The sequence below is a fragment of the Ixodes scapularis genome, unplaced genomic scaffold (genome assembly GCF_016920785.2).
Source record: "Ixodes scapularis isolate PalLabHiFi unplaced genomic scaffold, ASM1692078v2 PGA_scaffold4__175_contigs__length_147842914, whole genome shotgun sequence".
Taxonomy (NCBI): domain Eukaryota; kingdom Metazoa; phylum Arthropoda; class Arachnida; order Ixodida; family Ixodidae; genus Ixodes; species Ixodes scapularis.
Window position 1 is genome coordinate 29256163 of NW_024609879.1, and position 27498 is coordinate 29283660.

At 45.1% G+C, this 27498-nt stretch overlaps 1 protein-coding gene across 1 annotated transcript in view; it reads right to left on the reverse strand.

The window, feature by feature from the left end:
• The window catches only part of LOC115309645 (carnitine O-acetyltransferase-like), a 44729-nt gene extending 22526 nt beyond the window's left edge, over nt 1-22203 (reverse strand). Inside the window, exons 1-2 of the mRNA XM_029967889.4 lie at nt 22081-22203; nt 18737-18908 (exon numbers count right to left, since the gene is read on the reverse strand). Coding sequence (XP_029823749.2) covers nt 18737-18908; nt 22081-22203 — 295 coding nt within the window. The remainder of the gene's footprint in view (nt 1-18736; nt 18909-22080) is intronic.
• Nucleotides 22204-27498: the final 5295 nt, after the last annotated feature.

A 27498-nucleotide genomic window follows, 5' to 3' on the forward strand; every position in this document is an offset into this window, starting at 1 on the left:
ATGTCCAACGAGCCTGACCAACGAGACGGAAGATCCAATAATAGATATTCAGGCACGTTGGACATTCAGGCTCGTTGGACATTCCGTCCTGGTTAGATCTTTCGTCTCGATGGGCATTCAGGCTCGTTGGACATTCCGTCTCGGTTGGATCCTTCGTCTCGATGGACATTCGGGCTCGTTGTATATTCTGTCTCGGTTGGATCTTTCGTCTCATTGGACATTCAGGCACGCTGGACATTCCGTCTCGCCTGTCACGTGCTAGACTAATTTTCCTTCTTAAATGTACAAACTTGTGTGTATATTTAGTCCTCGTTCCTGCAGGCATTGCTGTAGTTTCATCATACTAAAATGTCGTGTCATAAAACCCGACGTTGACGAACCGGCAAAGAAAGAGAGCAGACACAAATGTTTTAATTTCATCTATTGGAAGGCTTGATGGTTAGTTAGCTTAGTGCCGATGCGCAGCTATGTACCAATGGGTTTACGGTGTCGATTGTACGATGCCAAACGCTCCTTTGATATTAACAGTTCTAATGTTTGGAATGTTCCGATGGCATAGGCCAGCCAATTTGAAATATATAATAGGGAAGCAATGCCCGGGTGTTCTAGTGCATCGCAATTGGGGGACGTCTATGAAAGCCGGGCTTCAGATCCCAGAAATTTCTAGTTCAGTCCTCATCCCTGCCCATTTCGATTTATAGAGGTGAGCTACATATGGAGACCCTCATTTCAAACACATGACGGCCCGCCAGCGCCACTGACTACGCGCATAGTCAATATTTATTTTTTTAAAAGGAGCTTTGGGAGCTGCGGGTGCGAGGCATCAAGAGTTTGCACAAGCGTAATTTCCCACACAAAAAAATATATAGATATATTTTTTTAAACATAAAATCTACATCTAACGCGTCTATAAATGCATGGGGGTGGTGGGGGATGCGACCAGACAATTCTTGAGTAAATGCAGAACAATCGTCTGAATTTTACACATTTTTTTGTTCGTTTATCTCTGTAACAGACAACTACTCACTGTACACTGCAGTAGTCAGTAGTTTACATACGCATGCATTCCCTGCCAATAGGTTTTTATGTCAGTGAGTGAAGGGATAATATTAGTATCACGCAGTAAGCAACTTTTTTTTTTGCATATGACATGCATAGTGGTTTTCAGAAGCCCATGTAATTTAACTGGCTTCTGGAAGCACTCCAAAGTTCGCCATTCTGTCGAGGTAGTTCATGACGTCTTGTTAGGTGAAGCTTGACTGCTGATAAAGGACGCGAATGCATCTATCTCGGCGTGCAGCAGAAGGTTCACACTCGGATATACTAAAATACTACATCATGTGTTAATATAAAAATAGATTGTTCCACGTGGGTTTCTATTCTTGTAGGGGAAGCGTATTGTACCACGAATCCGGTCACTTCGTCGAAATTTTATTGGTCTCTGGACAACTGGAAGAAGGACAATTCGTCGAATAGAGCGATCCGCCCTAGCCGATTCGCAGAATGAAGAATGGGGTGAAAGTGCTGGTTTTTCGAACTGTTGAAAAGAGTTGATTAGGGTTGGGTGTGTAGATTGCCGGTGAGAGTGGGGGTCAACCATGAGATTTTCTTTCCAAAAAAAGAGAGGATGACAAATGCAGCTCTCAGAATTGGCAAGAGTCCGATAGTGAATCGTACCCGGGTTATTCAAAATTATAAAAGTCGGGTTCTTTGTGAATATGTTCACTCGCAACTCTGGCATTATGGAATTTGGGAAGACCGAGTAAGGGGCTGACTTCCTGATACCGTGGTCATATGTGCACTTGTAATGTGCGCATTTGAATAAATCACAGCGGCTCTGTGACAGAGTTTGAACCAGTTGAAATGCGATCGCAGCCTTCGTATGCTACCTGGGCGCGTATCGGTGCGATTGCTGCATGCCACGTGACCAGAAAAGGCAGAAACGACGGAAGCCAATCCTAAAAAGTATTGCATTAATTATTAATATTGCCTACTTGTTGCTTAATACATGGTTCACTGCGACAGCAATGGCCTTGGTGGCCGAAGCATGGTAGACTAATCGTCGCGATAAGCGTCAATGTGCTGAACCCTTCGGACAATCGCCGGACAAAAGCTCACCACTTGAGGACATTACCTGCACAAAGGCTTAATGAAAGGAACGTTGTATTCTCTCACTGATTTTGATATGAGGATCGACGTTTTGTTTCTGGGGACCGAGAAGTCCAATCAGAAATTTCTAAAACTTTCACGTTCGTTTTGTAAAAAAGAAAAAATCAAAAACTACAATTTTAGTGTATTTACACATACTACACCGACTTCACATGACAATAATGATAATACTAAAATTCAATCAAGTGTTTTTCTCCCATGCGAGGGACATCATCTTTGCGGGACTAGGGACACGAATAAAAGAAAATACAGCAACTCGTACAATACGGAAAAACTGTGACTGAGGAAAAGCACGATTAACAATTCTCAGAACTCCCTAGGACCCCACATTTATTTCCGCTCCAGAGGAATGACCCTTCTAAAATCAAACGCGTGACAGATTGTCAACGGTCAACGAGTTCAGTCTTTTATCTTGTAGCATGTGTGACCTTTTAAACGTCATTTTTTTAATAATAGAAATCATCTTTAAATTTAGATGTATAAAACGAACAATAAATGCATTGTTTTTGAGGTTTTATGAAGTCTACAAATACACGAGCGTGATTTTAATTTCATTTCGGGGACTTCGCAGAGGCAACTTCAGTGGGACAAGCTCAGCGGAACACCAAAACAGCCGTGCATAAAAATCCCGGCACTGAAAAGCCCGGTGCCGAAGCGACCACATACCGAAATGATCGCGTACCGATATCTCCGCACCGTAATGTCCGGTTCCCCCATTTCATCGAACGCATTTTTCACCGCCGTAACTATCAGTAATCCTACAATTCAACAAGGTAATGTCTTCTAAATTCTTTGCAAGGTTCATTCTATATCCGTTGGATATTTAGATTCGTTGGACATTCAGGATCGTTGGACATTCCGTCTCGGTTGGATCTTTCGTCTCGTTGGACATTCAGGCACGTTGGACATTCCAACTCGATTGGACCTTTCGTCTCGTTGGACATTCAGACTCGATGGACATTCCGTCTCGATCGGATCTTTCGTCTCGTTGGACATTCCGTCTCGCCTGTCACGTGACCGATTGGACATTCAGGCTCGTTGGATATTCAGTCTCGTTGAACATTCAGGCCATAAGCGCATAAAATAAACCTTGTTGCTATCTGAAAGAACGTGGTTGTCCTGTGCTTGTCCTCCACGTTTTATTCTTTCGATTTTAAGTATTCATCTTAAACTCGCTCGCTTTAAGAGTCATATTTCTTGTTTTCTTGTAAAATTATTACAGCGTAAATCTTGATTCACTTTCCAGCTTTTAAATGCGCGCACCAAAAACGCGTGTGTGTGTGTGTTTTGTAGGCGCTGTAAATGGAGAGGGGGAGGGGGAAAAGAGGGCCCATTGTGTACGCGCATTAGTCACTGGCTCGCCAAAAACTTACTTCACCACAAGTCCACGCCAAGGGCAACGTTCTCACTGGCTACCTCTCCTCTTCTTACCTCGCCGTAGCGCGCATCAGCGCTCCTCCTTTCCACTTTTTTTTCTCGCTAGCGATTTTGCAATGCGGAGGAGAGGGAAGAAAAAAATATGAGAACGATGCCATTGGCTTGCCTTCGCGCCTTTGGCGCGCGCGTTTGAAAGCTGTAAACTAAAACAAGTCTTGGGGTGCATATAAGTTTACAAAAAAAAAAAACTATTTTGCCGAGGTATTTGGTTATGCGTCAGCTTGAGATTACAGAAATATACGCAGAAAGGACAGGACAATAGACAAAATCTGCATAGATGAGAACTTAAGTTTGTAACGAAAAAATAGTTTGTAATATTTGTAATTTTTCGAGGCTGACTTAATCTTTTTTCAGTGTCCCTTTGAGTACCGCAGACAGCCGACACCACGAGCTGATGGGATCTATCAGGCACCGTGAGAAGTGCACCCTCGACGTGTTCCTCGTGTTTCTATATCGTGTTCTTGCATTCCTAAACCAGTCATAAACAGAAAGCACCCAGTTGCCTGCGCTTTCGACGGTGCTTCGATTGGTCCCGTTAGCACGCAGTGTCGGCTGCGTCTGGACCACGGTGTAAGAAGCACATTAAGGTGATGACTCTGGCCGCTCTTTGAAAAGGAGCGAGGGACATTATCGTGTTCGCAGCTAGCCTCGAACCAGGAGTAGTTAGTTCCGCGCTGCCGCGAAGGGCGCTGCGGTATGAGGTGCAATAAAGCTGTCCCTGTTGTTTGTGTCATCTCCTATCGTCCCTGTTTGTTTGCACTTTTAAACCTTATACCTAGTATGAGGCCCCTCCTCGGCGGCCACGGTGTCGGCGGCGTAGCGTACTCGTTTTTTTTCACGGTGTGGTGGTGTGCGATCAGTGACTGGCCTCGTGTTTTGCTTTGGTGCTGTGTCAATCACATGGGCCACCATCATGCACGAAGGTAAGCCTTAACCCGAAGAAGAAGAAGAATGAAGAGAACACCGATTTACGGACTCTGGCGACTTGGTGGCGGCGTGGATGTGGTGAGGTGCAACAAGAAGCGGTGAACGAGGGAATGGTGGGACCACCGCTGGAAAAAGCAACCGGAGCGGTGGGTTTAGGAACGATCCCATACTTGGACGCCATCTATCCCCGTGCGAGTGAAGCGCTCGGTGCGCCGAACATAATGTGATCGCCACGTGGGACAGAGAGTCATCACTCAATTGTTTTTTACACCATGGTCTGAACTTGACCTGACACCGAGTATAAACTCTGTTTCACATTAGGTCCTACTGTAGCCAACGGCACGATCGAATCAGGCGAATCAAGCAGAGCCAAAATTGTAACGTCATGGTGCTCGTGGTTTTATGAGTTGGCTTGGGCCGGCTGAACTTAAAGTCTCTAGATAATAGCTTCCTAAAGTAGCGATGTTTTTTGAAGCGACGACTGCGTCACGGTGGAGGTTTAGGAAGCGATTGGCGGTGCACAGCAGAGGTTTGAACTGATTGCCTAAATTTTGTTCCAGCAGGATGTGCTGCGTCATTTGCATTGATTGCAGCTACCTGTAAAAAAGTATCAAGGTACTTTAGCTAGCCACGTACAGTGAAGACGGCATGCTCACGCGACATTTTTTTTTGTGCATGATTGATTTAGTTGGTAGTACCACACGCACAAAGACGGCAAGCAAGTTATGGCGCAATTTTGAAGCTGTTTCATTTTATCTATCGAATCGTAGAGTTGGCTGTGCTACGACTTAACGTGATGCGAACCATAGATTTACGTGCTCGAAATCGATCATGTTGTCATGAACCCCAAGATTGCGTTGAGAAAAAAACAACAACAAAAACAAAAAAAAACATAGTACCTTTTCACTCCGTGAAGAAGGATAACCAGCGAAGCTGTATTAAGATGACTATAATGAGAACTATAGTAATTTATAGGGTGTTTGCTGTATTGATTGAATAAAGACACACACGTAACTTTGGGGTTCTTATCGTTTTAATTTTCTCTCATTTGTTACCACATTGACAATGTCTTTGTGGTCGCTATGGTACACCGCAATCGGTTGCACTGCGGTGCTACACACGTTCTTGCCAAAGGTTAAATCTATACACGAGCGGTGAAGCGTGGCCGGCACATTGACGTCCATCTAGCACTCAATTCCAAGACATTCCAACCGGAAGGACACAATCCAATTTCGGCTTCTCGTCGCTTTCTCACCCATTCGCGCTTTTGCTGTCGTTATCACCTTTTTAAGGCACGTTCTTCTTTTCTCTAGAGCAAACTACGAGCGTCCTGTCGATAACAAATCCGAAGTGCAACTGCTGATAACGTCGCTAGGGCGATGACTACGTCAGAAAAGAACGATGCCCCTAGAATGGTGGGTAGACTGTTACGTTTTACTATTCTTTTGCAGCGCCTCCAGTCGGGATCGAATGAGCGCTGCCGGCGCACAAGTGGTGTGAGGAACGCCGGCCGGGCCGCGAATTCTTAATCTGCAGGCTCTGTCTGCTTACGCACACATTTTGAGAACATAGCCATAGACAGCTTCGCTGAAAAAACACTTTAGTGCAAAGAAGAGAAAAAAGCACATGTAGCGAACCTCACGGGGTGCAAGCGATATCCCTAAGGACTTTTGGCAAATCGTTACCGTATTGTACGTAGCGCACTACCGGAGCCTTTGAAGCATTTTTTTTAAGGGCGCTCCCCGCTTTCAGGGTATTACCCGGGCGCTCTCTCAAAAGCCTGCTTCGAAGGCTCTAGTGATCCGCGTGGTCTTCAATGGCCACTGCATCGAGCATCTCATGAGCAAAGGGGTTCTTGTTTGTTCCAAGTATTGCCATATTGGTTAACGTTGGAGTCAATTCGCACGTTCTGAAATCCGCTGACAAATTCCCGATTTCGTTCCCTTCAAAGACGTTGCATGTTCACAGGTTTTGTCGGCGCATCTGCCTGTTTGGCCGATATAGAACTTGCCACAGGACAAGGAAATTGGATAACGTCCCTCGTTGTGCATGGAGCACACTTTTGTCGGCGATTGTCACTGGGAGGGGAGGGCATTTTTGTTGTTAAACTTTCTGCACATGACATCTGGTTTGTTTGGCACAGATGTAACGACTTAGACGTTCAGTTTTTACGCGTTTTGTTTTTTTCAGCTTGTGTTATATACCTTGCATGTGTGGAATGACCAGAATATTTTCTGGATTCTTCTTTTTTTCAAATCTTATCTTCTTGTTTTTAAGTTCTCGCAGATGAATTTAGAAACGGCTCCCAGCAGACCCTTTGTATATCCAGGATTCTGTAAACGTGTAATTTGTATATCAAAACTTGGCTCCATTTGATAATGGCACGATTTGTTTAGTGTGGAGAGTAGCACCGTTTTTCAAACACTCCTTTTAATCGTTTTGGGATGCCGTGATTCAAAAGAACGAAATCCTCTATCTGACCTCGGTTCCTACCTTCAGCGCACGTGTGGTTGTTAAAACTAAAGAGCTAAATCGAAGAGCTTGATCGATTTTAACGCAAGTAATTTATGTGTGACTGAATGTTCAGGAGAACCAAGCAGAACTATTAGCCCTCATTAAGCGACGCCGCGGCCATTTTGCTTCTAGGTACTGCTCCTCCCTCGGCGCCCCTGCTCTCCCAGTCACGTGACCTGGAATCCCCCTTCTAGGGACAATAGTTAACTTTAAACCACGGTTCGCGTTCGAGAAAACGGGCCCTGGTAACAGGAGTCGGCGCCAGGGGCGCGAGTTAGCGCTGTGCGCTGGCTGTCATGCTGCGCTGCGCGTCTGCTTTAGCCGCCTCAGCCGCCGAAGCTCGCGAAGCGGGGGGGGGGGGGGGGGGGGGGGGGGGGGAGTAGTGAGGCGCTTTGTCACCCAGCGCGGCTGCTGAGGCAGCTGAAGAGGACGAGAAGCAGGACACTGAGCAAAACGGAAACTTGCGCCCCTGGTGCCGACTCCGGTTATCAGGAGTGAGTTGGACAGAAACGAGCGAAAGAGACATGACTGCCAGCACGAAGGAGCGCATGCGCAAAGCGCTGCTTGTTAATGCAGCGGCGCGTCGTTGCACGACGCGGCGATTCATTTCGCCACGCGTTCCCGTGCCCCGCAAACTTTTGCTCCCGACTTTACGTGTCTGGCCTTTTGAGAAATACTAGCATCGATAATATGGAGAGGCCGCCTTACGGGGGTTGCCTGTGACTTGTGTTGCCAGATGACATTTTCAAATATGGGAGATACCATTTTGTCCGGGACGCTTATGCTACGTGGAACCTTATATTGAATACACTAGGCAAGTAGATTGTCTGTGAGCAGTCATTATTGTCGCAACCTTTTTTATCTGAGTGTTTGTTGATGGAGCATCTATATGCGGTCCCGTAACTTACCTTATTTATAGAAGGTGACAGATTTACAGTTCAGTCGGAGCTTTTCCCAGCCTTCTCCAGTTTAGCAGAACGAATGTTGGAGAGGAGGTCGCCTGCCCTCCATGGTTCTCTCCCCAAACGTGGAAAGGGGAGGAAGGAGCTTCTTCCAAACTATTAACTTGTCGCCAACTGTAGGGAAGCCAGTTGGTGCGCTACGAATTTCAAGAAACAGGATTCAGTATCACTAACGGAAACCTGTTAACGCAGGCTTCCGTTAGCCATTCCGGGTCCAGTTGCTTCAAGTCACTTTCGGGGAGATCGATGGCCGAGTGGGCTAGCTTGGAGCACGTGGAGTGAAAGCCCCTGCTCAGAACACAAGATCTTGAGTTCAATCCCCATCGCTGCCCGTTTTGGTTAGTATGAGCACTGTAGCGGCGTGCGTTCGTGTATCGCTACTGCGTGACGCACGTTAAAGACCCCACGCTAGCGGTCGTACTGCACTGGCTAAATTTCTCATCTACAGCTGGGAGACTCGTCGCCCCTCGAGGCAGGCCATGTTGAAGGCTGTATAAACATACACACAACCCAATTTGTTTTTCAGCTCACTTTCGCCTTTTTATGGCGCCGAGCAAAGGCACCAAGCTACGGATCGCACGGTCCGGGGTTCAATTTTCACTGAGCCGCGTGGTAAATACCGTCTGTAACCATTTCTTGCCACTGAGAATGGTTATGTATATTAATGATGATTAAGTCTGCTCTCTGCTTGGAAGTTTATGCAATGCCAGCTACGGGATACGAATGCTTGATATTTCTTGGGCCTGGGTGTAACGCTTGTTCATAACTATCGACCTTGACAATTTGTGCATAATATCCAGCCCATAACCACATCCTGTGTTAAAAACTGGATTGCGAAGACAACTCGTGACACTCGCCAAGGACGGCAGGTCGAAACACGCCTCTGCACGGTGAACATTTTTGCAGCAACGAGCGTCGCACTGTCTAGCGTTTTTTTTTTTCTTTATAACTACAAACGGTGGGCACTTGAAAATACACAAGCAATTGCTCTTTTCCGTCTAGAGTCATATAGCGGTTCTTCTCAGGAGTACAAACTTAGGGCACTTTAAAATACAAAAACAATCGCGTCCCACACCTCTCCTGCCTCCCCTTTTATCTTCACACCAGAATAAACATACAATCTGCTTTCGTAAGCAATATTTTTTTTTCACTTTAACTTTTATTATTATGATTATTTTGGTAAGCAACTGCCACGTGCTGTTTTTGTCAGCATTTATGAGCCACGGATTCGACAAGAACTACATTGGTGTCATTATTAGATTATTAAGGCAATTTATTGCTTTTATATGTGTCTTAAGGCGCGTTCACACTCTCGCGACCTCTTAAACCTGGGCGGCTATGTTCGACAAATGTTTCGTTTCTCCTAAAAAGAAACGGAAGTGACGGAAGTGACGATATTGCGTCTGATTGGTTAGAGGATCAAATGACGAAAGAGGGAACTTTCGTCATTTGAGCCTCTAACCTATCAGACGCCATATCGCCACTTTCGCCACTTCCGTTTCTGTTTAGAACAAATGAAACATTTGTCGAACATAGCCCCCCTGGGTTCCTTAAAACTTCTTAAACCAGAAAACACACTAGCGCCATCTATTGGGAAGCAGTGTAAACTCGGCGGCCCGGCATTTTTTTTTTTTTTTTTTGTTTCTCGCGCATTATCCTTTCTTTCTTGGCTCGAAAAACTTTGGTCAATGTTATAAATGAGCCTTTATATGGTTATTACGCACATTTGACCTCGGAAATCCCGCAAAACATTCGCTCTTGTGAAATGCAGTTCCAGGGTCACCGCATAGATGGCGCCACAATGCCAGTGTGTCCCCTCATTCTAAAAACATTTAAGAAGTTTTAAGAGATCTCGTCTCTCTCAGTCGTACTCGGTCGCAAGAGTGTGAGCGGGCCTTTATCGTTTGCGAAGTACCTAGAGTTGTCATTTCTTACTTCGCTAATATTTTTGTCCACAACTTCGCGGATGTGTTTACACTGCATTTTAAACAAAACAAAAACAAAGTATCGAGGTCATAAGCAAAATCTTTGGAAACAACCTCAACAATAGGTAATGAACTGTGTTTCTAGGCTATATCACACCCGAAATATGTCCCCCTCTCTCCTCTCTAGAAGGAACCTCCCAACGGCTAGGGGCATCATTGTTTGATCCTCCACACGGCTGGCATAAACTAGGGTTGTTCCCCGGCCGCCATTTCTAACCTTGGCATCGATCAACAGATAAACAGCCCCTCTTTACTTCTTTGTGGTTGATTAACGAGTACCTAGGGCGAAAGGGTGTGTAAAATAAACGATTAGCGTTTTCTTTCCCTCTTGAATTTGAGGAGCAAACTGCGGAACAAGAGAACGGTTTTATAGCATGGCATGTATCACTACATATGGCGTCTTTCCGAGGCCGTTGAAGCAAGCTATCACACTGTAAACGCTTCGCCCTGCCACCAATTCAATTTAGTTCAATTCAATGATGCTAAGGGATATAAAGAGAAAGAAGTCAGACACACAGCGCCAGCAAACTGCAAATAAACACAATGAGGGCGATCACAACACGACTTAAACTACCTTGGCTACTTGACTGGTACTTCAACCAAGTCGTGGCTAGCGTGGCGGTCCAATCACAATGGCGGCAACACACTGAGAGCGAGAGTAGGCCCTAGCGTAGAGGACTACGAAAAAGAGGTCTATTCCGTGTTCACACCACGCCACGAACCACACAATGTTGCACCAAACTGTGAAGGATACGTCCGCACATAATTGTAATATCACATACAGTAGTCCCCATAAACACATTGGTCTCTCGAATTTAGAGAACTTGATTTACCGCTTTCATAAGCGTGCCTTTGTTCGAAGCTACGGGATTTCTGTAAAATGGCGAACGAAACCCTCAACGTCACTGCAGACTTCCATCTCTTGCTTAGAGTAAAAGGCAATATTTCGCTCGCGGAAAAAAATACTATGAAGTATGTGGTGTTGAAATTTCGACACTGTTTCAATGCTTCGTCGTCCACTATAGACCATATAGCCCACCCTCTGATGGGCGCTCCCACATTGGGGTCACTTTACTTGGCCGCCACCAGGTTGCTTCAACAACTCGCTCCGCTCTCCCCTACGCGCCTGGGCGGATACGTTGAATTCGAGTGGCCTTTCATCACACTATTTGCCTTACTTCGGAATGTCTCGTCCGATATTTATGTTTAATACTTAATCGTATCACATCATTATCTGCATGTTGTTTTAAGTTATTTTTTTATAACCTATTAATTATTTTCATTGTCAGCTTACGTGGGGCACAGGAATAAAAGACACCACTGATGAACACTGAGCACACAAATTACTCGAAAACAGCACGATGTTTGACAGGCGGAGTACTTACGACAACTCAGCTTTGCTTACGGACAGCGGCAGGGCATTCACAGTAAAGCGCAAAGAATATTGCAAAAACAAGCAGCATCAGGAGCCACTGCGTATAATTTCTGAAAGCATGTTCCTTTTAAATTTATAACAGATTGAAAACAGTTGAATATAACTAAAGGGGGAACTTGTAGAATAGACAACCACGAAATCTTAACGCGCATTTTCACGGCTTGGCATCATAGTACGTCAACATGAGGCAATTTCTTTGTTCATATTATTACACCTTCTTGTGTTGGACGTTGGTAATCATTTTTGCAATATAATCCTTCCCTTGATTGGTTTACTTAAACTTTCAAAACAAATAATACAGTGCCTCCGTCCAATCCCTGCAGTGTTTTGTGTTTTAAAGATTTGCTTAAAAAACTAGTTTAATACAATAAATTTATTTAAATATAAAGGTTAGAACTTCCCCCACAAAAGACTGCCACAGACAACTTGGGAGTGCTTGGGAGCCGCAACATTTGACACCGAGAAAAAGCCGCCTCCATAAAATCATTCGTGCGGGTCGTTGTCGAGGCCGTATAGAGGTTTGCTTTTACTGGCTGGCGGCGCCGAAATTCAAAAAGAGCATATGTTCAAAAAATAAAGATATATGTGCAGAAGTCCATGAAGTGGCGCCTGGCGTTCGATCCGAGTCATACGTTCTGAGGTTTTTATCTTGCGCTTTGCAATTTTACTTAGGACAAAGGAAAATATCAGCCTTAATTTGAGGGGGCTTGTCATTTATAGCATTGTTGAAGTACGCAGTGTACACACGTCCGTATAACAAATAGCTTATTTCCTAAAACCAATGTTTTGGAATGCAGTATTTGAGAACTTTAGCACGGTATATAATGTAAGAAATGTCCTACTTGGTTAGGTCGAAATCTGGAAATATTTCTCGGGTACTTTTTTAAGGAAATAGTTCGAACAATATTGTTAGGTACCTATATATTGTTTGCGTCAATATAGGAAACTCTCTACTTTGCGAAGTTCTCAAGAAGTTAACGTCTACGAGATCGAGGCAGTGATCAGTAAACTTTCAAGTTCATCTGTTCTTTGCAATTTAGCATTTTTAGTCAAGTTCTGGACTTGCTTAATCACTATGCAATTATGCACTGGTATTTTTCCTGGTATATTTTTCTTCGAGCCAGTGCCATCAGGCACGGTTATGGACGATGCTAGTGCTCCCTGTGCACCAGTTCAGTGGCATCATCGCCGAACCCAACATAAATTAACCATAAACAAAACCCGATGCATCAAACGTGTTCCAAAAAGAAACCTGCAATGAGTGTAGAAAACAACTTCGTGGTCCTAAATCTAGCCCAATACCACTGTTCGCATTGGTTCCACCCTAAAAGGAACACATTTTCATCATAAAATTAATCAAAAATGACATATTACAGCAAAACATCCACGTACACGTTTAAACCGAAACCAACCAGGTTGAAGCAACCTAATGGTAGCGAATGCGTAACAGCTCTGTATGTAAAGATCTCTAACATTGTTACCTTGCGACGTCCGCATCCTCACGCAATGACTGGCAAGTACCCCGGTATTAGTTGTTCCTCCATTGCGCAGTGGTTCCGACCTTCTCACAAAAGGCAAAGTGACTTTCGGAAGAGGGTCTCTTGCATAAGAATAAAAACAACTATGAGCCATCTACTCTGAGAGGGTGGATGTCCAGCGAATCTGTTTAGCACACTACACAGGCGTGACGCAAAAGTTTTGAACAAAGGTACGAACATTTTTTATCATCTTGATCGCTGGTCCTTATGCAAAAGATACGCACAGACATGTCCAGGGCTATCGACGCCCCGAAGAGCCGGAGGAAACTGGGCACGCGGGACGGGACCGCCACCCAGCGGAAGGAAAGGGAACTACGTAAGCAAGCCCTTCGAACGACGACAACTAGAAAGCGAGCGCTTCCCTCGTCGTCCTTTTTCCCGGTAATTTGCCCGCTATATTTAGCGGGAAGATTTCCCTGCGATATAGAGTTGGGAAACGTTTCTGCTAAATATTGCGGCGAAACCTTTCGACTAAAGTTGGCTGGGAATTTTTTTTTAATAAGATTTCCCGCTAAATTTTCCAGAGAGCTTTTTCAGCTAATATTGGCGGGGAAATTTTTATGCTTCATTTAACTGGGAAAATAGAGTTTTTCTTGACGCACACGAAAAATCCACGGAATCACAGCCCAAAAGAGCTTCGTTGTAAAAAGTGCCAAATTTCTAGGCGACAGCATATTCTACCACGGTTTCTTCCAGCTAAAGTCCCGACGCAGCAGATGCCACGAACTAATGGGCCAATCGGACAGCTTCAAAAATGCACCGCCATGGGGTCGTCTTCCTTCTGTATGTACGTGTTTTAACATTGCTGAATCAATTGTAAGCAGAAAAGGGCTAACGGCTTGCACTTCTTACGCTGCTTGATCGACCCCCTTACCTCGTAACGTAGGCTGCGTATAAATTTAAGTTTAAACAAAGTATAGTGAAAATAACTTACTACGCACAATCTACTGGCCTGTGCGCCGACAGCTTAAAGGCCGGTTCCCACCTACAGTGGACACTTATATTAGCGGCGAGATATTTTGGTGGCACTCTCGTATGGCTTCCTCTCGTGACGTCATTACCTTGCGATCAAAAGTTCGATAGTGTTTTTAATGAGGATTGTGGAATCTTGATATCACAGCGCTCTGATGCCAACACTGCCAACATTGTCAAAATTGAAGTTCTTACATTCCCCTTATTTCCGTCGATCAGAATTCCTTTGCTGACGTTATAGTCAGGATTCGACCAATCGTGGACGGCCGACCACAGCGACGCTTTCGATCGCGAACATCACCAGTAGCGGTGTTCACGTGTCGTCAGCTACCTATCGTATCCCATGATCAACAGTTTTTACGGTGCGATACATATATGACGAACGTTCCCATGCGCATGCGTTCTATGAGTGAACAGGCCTTTAGCGTAGTGCAAATGGCTGGTCGCTCGCGCACAGTTTCTGAGTTTTTTCTTTGTATTGGGAGGGATGGCGGCCGCAATCTATCGTCCTGGAAATCCATCGAGATAGCGGAGACAATCATCTCTGCTGTCTCAACAAATCCGCTATCTCGGCGCGCCGGTGGCAGCCCCCTCCCTTGGGGATGCTCGAAAGCGCGACAACGGGGTTAACGCGATGCGCTTGCGATCTTTCGGACGCGGAGTCATAGAGTAATATAGTAAACGTAAAGAGAGGACACAGAAGCCGATTTGCGGCCCAGATAGTGCGTTTCATACCCTCCGCTACGTGGCGCTTTTCTGCAATTTGGTTAAAATTAATTAAAACTCTTTCTATGAAAAGTATTTATTTTTTTAAATGGCAATGCTTTAAAATTGCTTAAAGTATTTAAAACGGCTAAATAGTTTAAATCAAATACGTCACAAAAACCACGTGATGAATGGCGCCTGCCATGGCCTGCCTGCCTGCACGCCGTCGCCTCTGCATCATTCTGCATGGCCTCTGCTCGTCCCTGCGTCGTTCGTCTGTGCCGTGCGTGCCTTCCATCTGTGCTTTCTGCTGCATCATGTTCCGTCGACTTTGCATCAATCAAGGTGACGCATGACCGCCCACGTGCTCGCATGCTCGGCGTGAATTCGTGGAGCCGATCGATTCGAGCTTCTCGCGCTGTTGTTTCTGCCGAGCTGACTGGCAGCACTTGAACCTGTCTGCGTGTTGATTTTTGATGAGATTGTTTTAAAAAAAGAATTTAACTTACGACCCTGCACACGACATTGTCCATGGGTTTACAGATGACGGTGTTGAACGAACCTCTAACATTGCAGATAGAGCCTTGGTTGTTATTCTGTCTGAAATTTCCAGGAGGTGCGTTTAGCCCCTTGCATACACTGTTGTGCACACTGCAACAACGTCTTCTGTTTAACGCAGTCTCCTCATTTCTCACATTCGGGAGCTTAAAGGGGCGGTGCAACGATATTCAATGAAAATGTTTTTCACCGTACACGAGCTTACTGGCACTAGTGGGATTCAAGGATACTCGCACGCAACGCCACTGACCAAGAAACTCCTCTGTTGCGCTGTAAGTTCGAGGACAAAACCGATTGTTTTAATTCAATCTCCTTCGGAAAACCTGATGAGGTAGCTGGACGGTAGCAGTACCGCCCAGTGGTGATATTTGAATACGGCTCATAGATTGGACTCGAGCATGGCGTGGACACTCGATTTGGGCTCGTGATAATCGTTAGCTCGAGAAACATTCCTGTAGTATCCTGTGTCCAATCGCTGCAATGACGACAACAGCCGAACCATAACAATGTCTGGACCTCAGTGCTTGTCCTGTGCCTTCCCAACCCCAGCGCATGGTTATGATCAACATTGGCGGCATATAATCGGCTCCAGATCACGGGGCCACTTGTTCTGGCTGCGAGTTGAGGGGGTGAACTCTGCTCGTTTTTCTTTATTTTTTTCTGCGACTTCGATTGCGTGTGGTGAAAACGAACGGGTATTTCACAGATCATTAACGTCAGGGATTCGTTCTAAGCGGTATTTGCGCAAAATACAAATATCAGTGCATCGCCCCTTTAAGACTGTTGGCTTTACAGTAAAGGCTGTGGTCTGTGGTTAGAGGGCTTCAAACGTAAGCTTGGTGTGTGTGGTGATAAGCCATTTCTTGAAGTTAACAACGAACACGTTTAATGTGTCTTTGATGTTACACACCTTCCCAAAACAACCAAGAGCGATCTCCATGCCCACAAACTTTGCTTTCGAAATGAGGTCATTGAGCGGTCTTCTAGTGTTGAACTTTATTGCTCTATCCATGAGATGAGCTTGCAATTGGCTCCGAAACTTACTGACAGACACATTTTTTCAAGAACCTTTCTGTAGCATGGAAGAAAATTGTGCCCCACAGGTACTGAGTGCCTCACTCTTTCTTGCAATCATATCCCTTGTTTATGCCAAGGAACTTTCTGAGGCATCCATGGCTACAGCCTATTTCTGTGATAGGATGTGCATACTTTTTGATTGTCTAAATAGCTCAACAATTCAAGAAGACAGGGCAGAAGTTGCGTCGTGCCATTTTGAAGGGAGAATCTGAAATACTTGATTTTGTCCACCAATAACTCGGATGGATTTCAGCATGGCAGTTCCAAAGTAGGAGGCAGCCATAAGCCATCATTGGGTGGCAAGTTACCATAAAAAGTGTCCTCATGCTCTGTGATGAGCTTTCAAGCAGCCATGACTTTATTTCTTACTTACACGACGCCTGCAGTAAGGCACACTTGAGAACGTTTTTGGAACTATATACGAGAAATGCAACACAAACCGAAATGTGGATCAGTTCACCTCAGGACTAAAACACCCCTGGATAAAGAAACTGTTCAAACTGTCGGACAACGAAAACGTAGAGAATGACAAGGTTGACCTTTTAAAGGAGTTGCAAATATATTCGCACCATGAAAGTTTAATTTCAGACACTGTGGAATGTCTTCCATTTGATAACTTCCCGCCCCTAGAGGACATTTTTGAGTTGGCATCAGACATCAGGTTTAACATAACTGATGACTCGTCCACTTTGTTTATGACGTTTGGGGCTATTTGATCAAGCTTTTACTTGAACAGACAACTTACAGCTGTGGCTGTTCTCAGCTGCTATCGGCTGAGTCTAATAACTTGACCAGGCCTCACCAGTATACTGTATTGTTCCTAAAGCGCACCACGTGCCTGGAAAATTCTTCTGGAACTTAGTAGTACCATCACAGGCTGCCTTTGCTTTCATTCAGCAACTAGAAAATCACTTTCTTCCCATAATAGAGAGTGTGACACATGTTCGAGGAGTCTGTGCCGCCTTGTATAGCGCACTTTGAGGTCTGGGTGGTTTTAGCCTTTGCCCAGAGGAGTACCACAAAGGGTTTTCAAAATTGTTTTGCAGAATACGCTTGTGTTGACATGTTTGATTTCTTAACCGAAATTTGGACAAAGTTTGGTTGCACTCTTCAGTGGCTAGTAAGAACGAGACAGGTTTGACTGTTAATAGAGTATTAACAGAGGCGTTTGCCAAATCAAAAAAAAAAAAAGAAGTGCTTATTAAGTGGGCGGTGCAGCTTGCTCTCCAAATATTTGTTTCCCCGTTTTCCAGCGAATGTGTATCACGGCTCCCCAACAGAAATATTTGTCCACTTTCTACAAAATTTTGATAGAAAATAGTGTACAGAGGATAAAAATATTTGAAAGAAAATGTATCCACTTTTGTATCCACTGTCCATAGTTTTTTAGCCGCTTTTTTCTGAAGCCATATTTCTTTTCTGAACAATTTCGGGGTATGTTTAGGGACGTTGAATCTTGTCAGATTTCGAATGGAGTTCTCATTGTTTGGTAATGGCTCGCCCGCAGTGAGTTTGAGGCTATGCAAATTGGTGTTTTTTTTTTATATTTGCTGGAAATCGGGAATTTGTACTATCCGGCGTGTGCTTCGCACTGTTATTATACTGTTATGACTGGTAATGATAGCGATGTCTTATTTATTTTTGCACTAACTTCCCGTACCCGAGTCGGCGTGAAAGTGAATGTATCATACAGCATGTTCTCCGTTGAAAGGTTTTGTTAACTTGGTTCCGCTAAGAATCTATTACGAAGTGTACAATATGCCGAAGTCCTTCATATTCATTTATTTTTGTGAGTATCGATCTCTTTCGTATAAAACATACAGAGCTTCTGAAGTAAATCATGTATACATGAATGTGGTCCAATACAATTTGTTCGAATCACTTACTGTTGTGGACCCCAAAATGCTCCAACAGCCAGGAGTCAATGCGGCGATTGTATAACTTCAATGCTTTAATATAGAAAAAGAACAAGAAATATATATATATATATACTTTGCTTTGTGAAGTAAGTTGAAATATTGTTTGACACATTTTGCACGGACTCCATCGTAAAAAATAAAGCAAAAGTGCGTCAGTATTAAAAAAAAAAAAGAACAACAACAGCGGCTTCGGGAGTCAAGGAGCTCCCGAGAACCGAGCGAGGCGGGGAGGAAAGAGAGAGAGAAGGGTACCAGAGAAGGGGAGCAGAAACGCCTGAACCGAAACCGAAACTAACTTGACCGGAAACGGAATTAGATTATACTTAATACCGCCCGCTAGGAGCGCTACCTGTCACTGGTCTATCTGGGCCGCTGGGGCCTATGGCAGTGTCCGCTCTTTACCTTGTGTATATTACTCTATGGCGGAGTTTCCAAATTCCTCGCGGAATATTTGGCTCTGTAAGCGCGCTGTCCAATGCATATGACCGAAGTAGGATTTACTCTCCTGGTAAAGTGTTTGACTCGACTTGAAACTCACTCTGGCCAAGAGTGGCGTACACCTTCGCCCAGACGTCCCTGTCTTCCGCCGTCAGAATGCCCACGCCGACGTCCTTCTCGGGCGACATCTCCACGACTCGAATCAGCTGGGTGAGGATCCTGCTTTCATTGTGGGGCACTCCTTGGGCATCGTACGCGTTGAAGGTGAACATCTGCGTGGCACAAGACTCGCACTCAGCTTCCAGGCGCTAAGAACAAGGAGATAATAATGGTGTCTCATTTCCCTTTGTATGAATCTGTATGGACTTGCGAAATTCAAACAGTTTTTTTCGGCCCGCATATGTAAACTATGCTTCTCAAAACTCTGCAAATCGGTGTAAGTTAACATTGACAAATTGTACGGCAGGCAAAGATTTTTTTAACATGACGTAGATTGCATAAAGAATAAAAAAGATGTAGGGACTTCTTTTTTAGCTCGGAGGTTTATCTGTTAGTAGTAAAATAAATAAATGACATTCTGGTCGTCCGTACAACATATTTTAGCGAATCACACAACTCAGCAGAAATAAAACTAAGCGTCTTCCTCGCTGACCAGATTGTTTCACTAAAATAAATACCGCCTGCGCTCGCATTGTCATTCATTTGTTTGACCACAATTAGGCATAGGCGGATGTTGGCGTATAGAACCGATTTCGTTTTGGACTAAATTTTTTTTATATATGTAACTTTCTGTTCTTTTTTTTTAGCTTGCCCATTTTATCACCACTTCTAGAGCCGCCCATTGACACAAAATTTTAGCATTCTGCGGTGCTTAGCTATTTTATTCAGGTAAAAAATCCGGGTTTCATTTCTTTTTACCCACCAAGTTAACCGGTGTACACGCAGGGTGTGACACATTTAGCACAGGAAACGCGGCCCTCGGTTTACTTCAAATTTCCACCTCAGCTGTAAGCCAGTGCAGCGTCTTGGGTTTCTCCGGATTCGAAGTTAAATTGGTCTAAAACCGTTGGTAAGAACATTAACTTCTTTATATAGTTAAAATAAGGTCGGAGAAGAGAAGCAGTCTCCGTAGTCTGATGCTATTATGTTGCGAAGTCTCCATGTGCAGTCTCGATGGTTATCTTGTGCCGTATTCTCTTACACCCTCATGCGCAGATTACACCAACGTGGGGTGAACTGGTGAATTCGCGAGGCGATACTGCAACCCTTCGAGAGAGAATCTTCCGCGATGCGATAGTGAGCCATGAGGCTATTATCCAATGTTACGCAATTTGGATATTGCGCGTAACTGATGCAAGCGTGCGGCAAGTTGAGTCGACGATGTGGCACCCGAATCGGGTTTCTTGATCCGATGCTCTCAGGAGCCGATAGATTTGAACGCAGAAATGTTCGCTCCGGAGTCGCTTTAGGTTGGAGCTTGCATGACGAAAGCAGTCTTCTAAATGTCTCGATCGGTGAAATATCTACCTGCGGGCGAGTAACTTATGGAGAATTGCTCTATTCATTTCGATTCGCTTGATGAGCGACATTCGTGGAGCGCTCATCGACCACTGGATGGTTGGGATCAATACAGACGCCTTTCGCGCGTCGCTATGGAGGACACTCGACCACAAATCTGGAACTGAATTGCCGAGATTTCGGTTCGCTGAAAATTAGAAATGCTACCGGAAGGAGATATCTATGCACCACGTGCCTTCAACTTCGTACCCCGTGCTTCGGCCTGCGATGCGCCAACAGACTCGGCCACCAATATCGTTTCTTTATTATTCCGTCACCGATCGCCCTGGCGCTAAATGTAGTGCAGCATTGACACGGGTATGCTTTGCGGGGAGGGATGTGCGTGACGTCAGTGCTCGGCGGAAGAAGCGGGACTCCCTGCCGGACTCCGGCATTCACACGAACCACGGGCAGCCGAGAGGGCTGTCTGTGTTATCAAACGCTTTTAGCGGTGATATTTTCGATAAAAGGTCTCGGTGCGCGCGGCCGAAAGTGTAAAAATGAAGGCGTACATGAGGCGGCGATACGCAATTATGGCATCAGTGCTGTTAGATGCTTCAGGATTATCTGGTGGGCTAGTTGGTACAACATATCATGAAACATATAGTGCAACACGAAATGAACAGAAATGCTTCTTGAAGGGGTGGACACCACACAAAGAGCGTAGAGCCCCAACCAATTGTATGAAGAGCGGCTTCAGGACGACATTGACGAACAACATTAACTACTTCGGGTCACTCGGACGACACATCCGACATCACAAGCCACGGGTGTCGCTGTGCATATGCCACCAAAAGTATACCGCTGAGGAAAATGAATAGAGTTGCCAGACACGCAAATAAAATCCTGCGAATTGCAAATAGATCCCACGCCAAGGCGGGGACTGCTTGTGCAGCACGAGCAAAAATCTCCCCCGCCGCCTGAGACATTGACGTAAGCGCGGCTTTGCGCTAAGTTGTGACGCTGTTATCACGTGACACGCATCCCTGGATGCCAAGGAAGAAATTTCTTCACCCTGTGATTGAATGGTTTCAGGAGATTTTCGATCAAGTTAGATTACGTAGGTGTAACTGCTGAAGCCAGGTGAAATTATAGCTATAGCTTTGTCTTCTCAGATTCTTACCTGTTCTTTGCTCTCCCGCATCAAACATGCAGCACTAAAACAATTTGCTTCTCCTTTGCCAGGATGTATAAGGCGAGAGATACGTGTCCATTATGATGAATTGATTCACTCCTTAGTGCATTTAAGTTACCGATTTCGAAAAGCTGAGACAGAAACATATATAAGTGCTTAACCTCTTTTTGGCAAAGCGATCGTTAGGCAACAAAAAACATGGGTTTTTCATCACCACCAACATTTGCAAAATAACGCATATCGGTGAAACGACATTCGTGATTATGATATATCATTTTTAATGAACACAGCATGGTTATTATTTACTTCATTTTTCTTTTGCTTAATGTGAGATCCAATACCTGCTTTGAAGCCTCTCGCAGCTGCTTGTTCCGGTTTGTAATAATATTTTTAAGCGCGCTGCGCAACATGCATCTCTGTAACACTTTAGCACATTTGGTGCTACGTAACGGTTTTAATCTAGTGCATCTGGTAAGTTATATCCTGCCACCTCGGTCATTGTGTGCACGTTATATATAATCTCATATGGATTTCAACCGAAGGAACAGCCTTTTCAACTATTACCAAAACATTTTCTAAAGCAATGATACATATATTCGACTCCTAGATTAACCTTCACCGACGGCGCATCTTGAAATTTGCAGATTGATCATTTTGGTTGGTCTCTGGAAAAATATTTGGCTTATTGCAGGATTAAGACGGCACATTACCTGACATCGATTGCACCCAATGGAAGTTAAGCGCTCACGTACCTGGCCATTGTGTATGGCTACCACGTGTTCCCCAGATTTCTCGAGGGGCGTATTGAACTCCAGTTTATCGCAGGCTATGGCAGGCGTGCGGTAAACACTGAAGATGCGCTGGTATTGCGACATGTCCAAGGGAGTTTTTCTGCTGACATCAGGCTGGAGAAGCTGTCTGTTTGGAAATATAATAAAGAATGAGGAATCAGATATCGCACATATAAAAAATTTTCAAAACCCCATCTACCAACGTTGGTAACATACGCGTCTTGGGCACAAAACCTGAGATTAGATCCGAGTTCTTGCTTAACGCAGACGCCGAAACTGCGTCCTATGCCTTCACAGAGTAAGTAACCGAACATTGGCTGACTCGAATTATTTGTGCACCGGCTTTGAGAGGGCGCAACCATTTAGTAAGTAACAACGAATAATAATAATTACAGCAGATACACGTATATAAAGCTGCCTTGTAGTGGACTACCTCACCTTTCAATTAAAAGCTTGAAATCCAGTGCCCCTGCTGCGAGCGCGGCTGCCTGCCTGCAAGGCATGTGCAAAATCCTATCAGTTCGAAGATTAGGCATGCCCTGGAGAAATTAAGCTATTATAAAAGGTGAAATATACCTGAGTTGATCTTTTTTTGAAAGAAATTTGTTTTTCGGAAGACATATTGCCACTGACGTGCTCGACATGGGAAGCCTAGACTTCAGAAATTTTGCAAGACATATTTCTGAAAACTTTAAAACGTTTCGCCAGTCATCACAGTGCTCAACTGTTGGCATAAAAATTGAAAATTAATTAGGAAAAAAAGAACAGAGGAAAGTGGGTGTGCTCACCCAGTTTGGATTGCGAGAAGATCGCTCTACAAGTAGCTTGTGCAGAATTTCTCCGTCGCCACCAGGATTTCCAAAGTCCTGAACAACCTACCGACAGTGTTAGAAGTTTAAGATTGCGTCCTGTACGAAATGTATTCGTTTTTAGCAAAAAGACACGGGCGCCCACGCTTATCTCTTAGAGGTTTTATATTCGTATTGCTGAAAAAAAAACAATAAGGGTCACACCGATGAAACATGTCTTTTTTTATTAACGTGGAATATTTTAGCAAGACGACCCCCCCCCCCCTCTACGGTTTACTATAGAAGTTGAAGAAGATGTGGGGGCATCAGCGCCCACTTTTTTGTGACATCTTGCTTGCTTCCCAGTTCAGCAAAATCAGCCATCAATCAAGGACATGCCGTACTTCAAATCATACGCCTTTATCCATTCCTTTGAAAGATGTTACTTCCCACCTCCCGTTATGACTTCGACTACCATGACTAGGGCCAAACCTTTCGCGAGAGCGTCTGAAGCACAAAGTTGAAATGTCTGGAGCCAATTAGCGCCTTGTTTGCGGCCTGCGATACCCACCTGCGACTTTCACGGGAAGCCCTCGTGTACAATATTATAAAATGTTGAGTACCCCTTCTGTACTAGCCTAAGAAAAGCAGACTGCATGTATTGCATCAGTGTAACTCAAGGGCTGTCCTCGCAGGGAATTCTTTTTGATGCGCACGGCATTTGCTGGGCAGGAGTAATGTTTTTTTATCCGCTTCCGGTCCACTTTGGGACCGTTTTTACAATATGAAAAATCACCCTCCATTAGCCTTGTTGCACGAAACGTTGGAGCGTGCTCATGACAGAGAGCAGGCCGTTTCTACTCGCACAGCCTCCTGGCTCATCCAGGCTTCCTTCCGTTGCTGTTGTCAGTACACGGCCTCCCCCCAAAAAAGACAGGTGAGGACACGAGAGAGAGAAAGCGAGAAGAAAAGCCGTGCTACGCTGTACTGTTTTAAAGCCCCTTCATGTTAATTCACGAGGCACGTGCAACGTGCAGCCCTTGGGAACATCATGGCGACACAGTGCAGCACTGAGCTAGATTTAAGAAGCCATATTCTTCTCAGAAGTGGCGCGCGGCTCGTGCCTCGAGCATTTCCACAACAATGAATGACGCCACTTTTCTCACGATAGAGGGGTTTTAGGTCGGTCTGATTGAGTGGTTGATGTCCTCGGTGAAAACGAACACGCGCTCCGAAACGTTTTTTTTTTTTTTTTCTTTAGAATCTATCTTGCGTTCGGCCGTGCACGGCAGCAAGTCAAGTAGGGAAAGCCCATAAAGGGATGCTAAAATTAATATAGATATATATATTAATGGTTTACAAGGGACGGGCACTAAAAATACAATGAAATCAACAGAGTGATACTTACGACGATATGCGCAATTTAGATACAGTTCCCTACAGGCCACGCGCACAAACGGTGTAATAATGAATTGGCTTGGCTTCTCGGCTGAACACGTTCGCAGCTCTAATGCCCTGTCGCGACGTAGGTTTTTCGGTCGTGTGGGCACGCGCGGTAGCGTACTGCGTCGCCTCTACAAGAACCTACCACCTGCAACGCCCGTAAAACCTGGCCATGCAGGCCCTGTCAGACGCGGTGCGTCCGCGTCTGACAGGGCCTGCAGTTCCACCGGACAAGAACGCCGGTAGCTTATGAAGTACTTGTGAAGAGACTTTCCCAAACCCTGTGACACTGTCGCAGTAGACAACTGTGATTATACATATATATATTTATGATAATAATAAATATATATTATATGATAATATATTCACGATCGTGTATTATATAATACACGACTGTGTATCATATATAATTGTGTATCATATAGGCTGGCCCCCGCCCCCTTGTTTATTAGGGTGGCGGGGGCCAGCCTCGATCAAGCCGCAGGCGGGGTCTTCCCTCTCTCCCACCCCAGGGACCAATGACAGGGCATATTAACATGTGTTTTCGATATTGATATGTTTCCGATATCGGGGTGTCCGGTTACTGACATTGATACTATCTATGGAATCGATATGCGGGTTATGCAGGTGTCTATTTCTTAAATAGATCCTATCTATTCGGATAGATAAATGGCTAACTGCGCGCCCACCGCTGGGTCGGACGTAGGAGTCGCGACCGGCCAATTAGCCAATCCTATCCTGATTTTTGATTTTCGTTAATTGATAATCGATCAATAAATTTATTATCGATCGATGATCGATCATCGGCCGATAGACAATCAGTGCCACGCAGTGTAACGTGACAACCACGAATTTAAATTACTCCGAAAAAGGCTTTTAAAATACTTTCAGCTGGGCCGGTTTCGAACCAGCGACCTTTCGTTCAGTAGCCCGACGCGGTACCTCTGCGGCACAAAGGGAAGTGAATATTCCATACTTAGACTTTGTGTGCAATCGTGGGTAGTGCTAGGGTTCGCCGCTCTGTTACGCTCTTTCAAGTTCAGTTTGTAGTTGGTGATGCTTCCACAAGGTGGCGCTTGAGGTCGCCGTCGCCACACCAATCAGCTACTTCCCGCCTACCTCGGTGACTCGTGGGAAAGTGTGGGGACACGCCGCTGGATGGCGCCATGTGCTGTGTGGTTGGTGATATTCCCACAAGATGTCGCGAGTCGTGCGGCTTATCTTATCGGTGACCTTCAATCTGTTGACATGTTCGTAAGGTGTCGTATGACCCAGGCAACGAACTCTCTATGTCATTCGTGTGGTGAAGTTCGAACTGTCGAGATATTTGCGAGCGGACGTCTGACTAGTTGCACGGGAGAACACACTCGCTGGAGCGAGATAGAAGTCTGCACTGGAGAGCGTAAGACAAACAACGACTTCTTTGTGACTGCACTGAAACTGCTCATCGACCTGATTGTGTTCCGAAAGTTCCCTCCCTACGAAGTGAACCCAGTTGTGTTCACTAGGAGGGAAAGCACGAGGAGGGAAAGGACAAGGAGTGGCCATCGCACGAGGGTCCTTTCACATTCTTGCCGTGATGGGTGAGCAAGGTAATGTCCAGAGTGACCGAAGCAGAAACCACGGACGTGGTGGAGTTCCTCTCAGACACGGTGCATGACATCAAGCGGTCAGTGCGGTGCAAGTATCACATCGAAGCAACCTACGTGCGTCGGCTGGTCGCGGATGCTCTTCGATACAGGCTGGTCACTGCGGATAGCGTGGACTCGTGGAAATAAATTACCATCTTAATTTCTTTGTCTTTCATTTTGTATGATACAAAAGATCGAGCCTCGCTATTGGTCCGGTCAGTCTGGTGTTGACCGAGTGCACGATCGGTCTTTAGAATGTGCGATCAATTTTATGTGAACCTTTTCTCCAATGCCTCGAGTGAAATATTTCACGACAATACTTTAAGTAAGTTTAAGGTACAGCTGTCCCAACCTATCCTTTTAAATGAACCGTATGAGGTCGCCCCAGAGGAATTAAATTGTCCATTTAGAATCAAGAATGTGACGAGGCCATCTAACGAGATCTATTTGGTCAGACCAACGGACGCTGAGCAAGTGGAATCCAGCAAAAAGATTCGAATCCCTGCAAAACAAGACGTCCTCTTGTTGTTGAGAAGTGGGTTGAGAGAATTGTTCGGTCCCAAAGCGAGCCTCGATCGAAAAGAAAGCTTTTATTCCATAACCTTCCAGAGAAACAACGCTTTGCACATGTCCGTCCGACCGGCCGTCTGGAACGAAACGTCCAACTGTGATGCTACATTGTTGGATGGCGACGAGTGCGAAACCCGACCCACGTTCCTGATACTGTTGTAGACGGGCGTTTATCTCGCCGCAGGCAAGCCGCAGGGCGCCAACGATGTTACCCTTGGCCGAGATCGTGTGAACGAAAGACTGAAAGTAATGCACGCTAAAGTCGAATTCGCCTTCTGAGTTAAGTCGTGTGAGTTCTGTGGTTAACGTAATAAAAAAACGCAGCGGCATTCCGTAATGTCTAAACACGTTGGACATTGCATCTGAGTGATGACGGAACAGTGTAGAGACGTCGTTAGCCTCGTCGTCGCGCTCGTGCAAATGCTTATCGTAACGCATCGTAAAGTTTCGAAAAGCGCAGAGGCCTTCACAACATGGAATGCAATCTTGATAGGAAACATTATGTACTAGAGCCAGACGAACCTGTAATGCCTCTGCGCTGAAATATTGTTGCCTCTCCCGTACGTTACACAAATGACAGGTTACCATTTCCGAAAAATAAAAGAAAAGATACCTAAATGTCCAACTTCAAGAAGACAATGATGGGTGACCGTCCGTCGCCCTTGCTTTTCTGCAGAACTAATCCCGTCATGTGACGCATACTTTCAAGCTCTTCGTCACTGAGCTCTGAAAAGCGTTTAGGCAAAAATACCTTGACAATGTCGTCTGGCAGCTGGAGGGATACGAAGACCTACGGCCCGTAACGTGTATCCAAACGTCCAATGTCTAACACAGTCAGATTGACATCAGACGGAATCAGATCCATCTTAACAAAGTTTGACGGCGATTTCAAGGAGTTCCCAAGCAGCACAAGAAAGTGAATTTCGATTGGCCGACGGTTGGCCAGT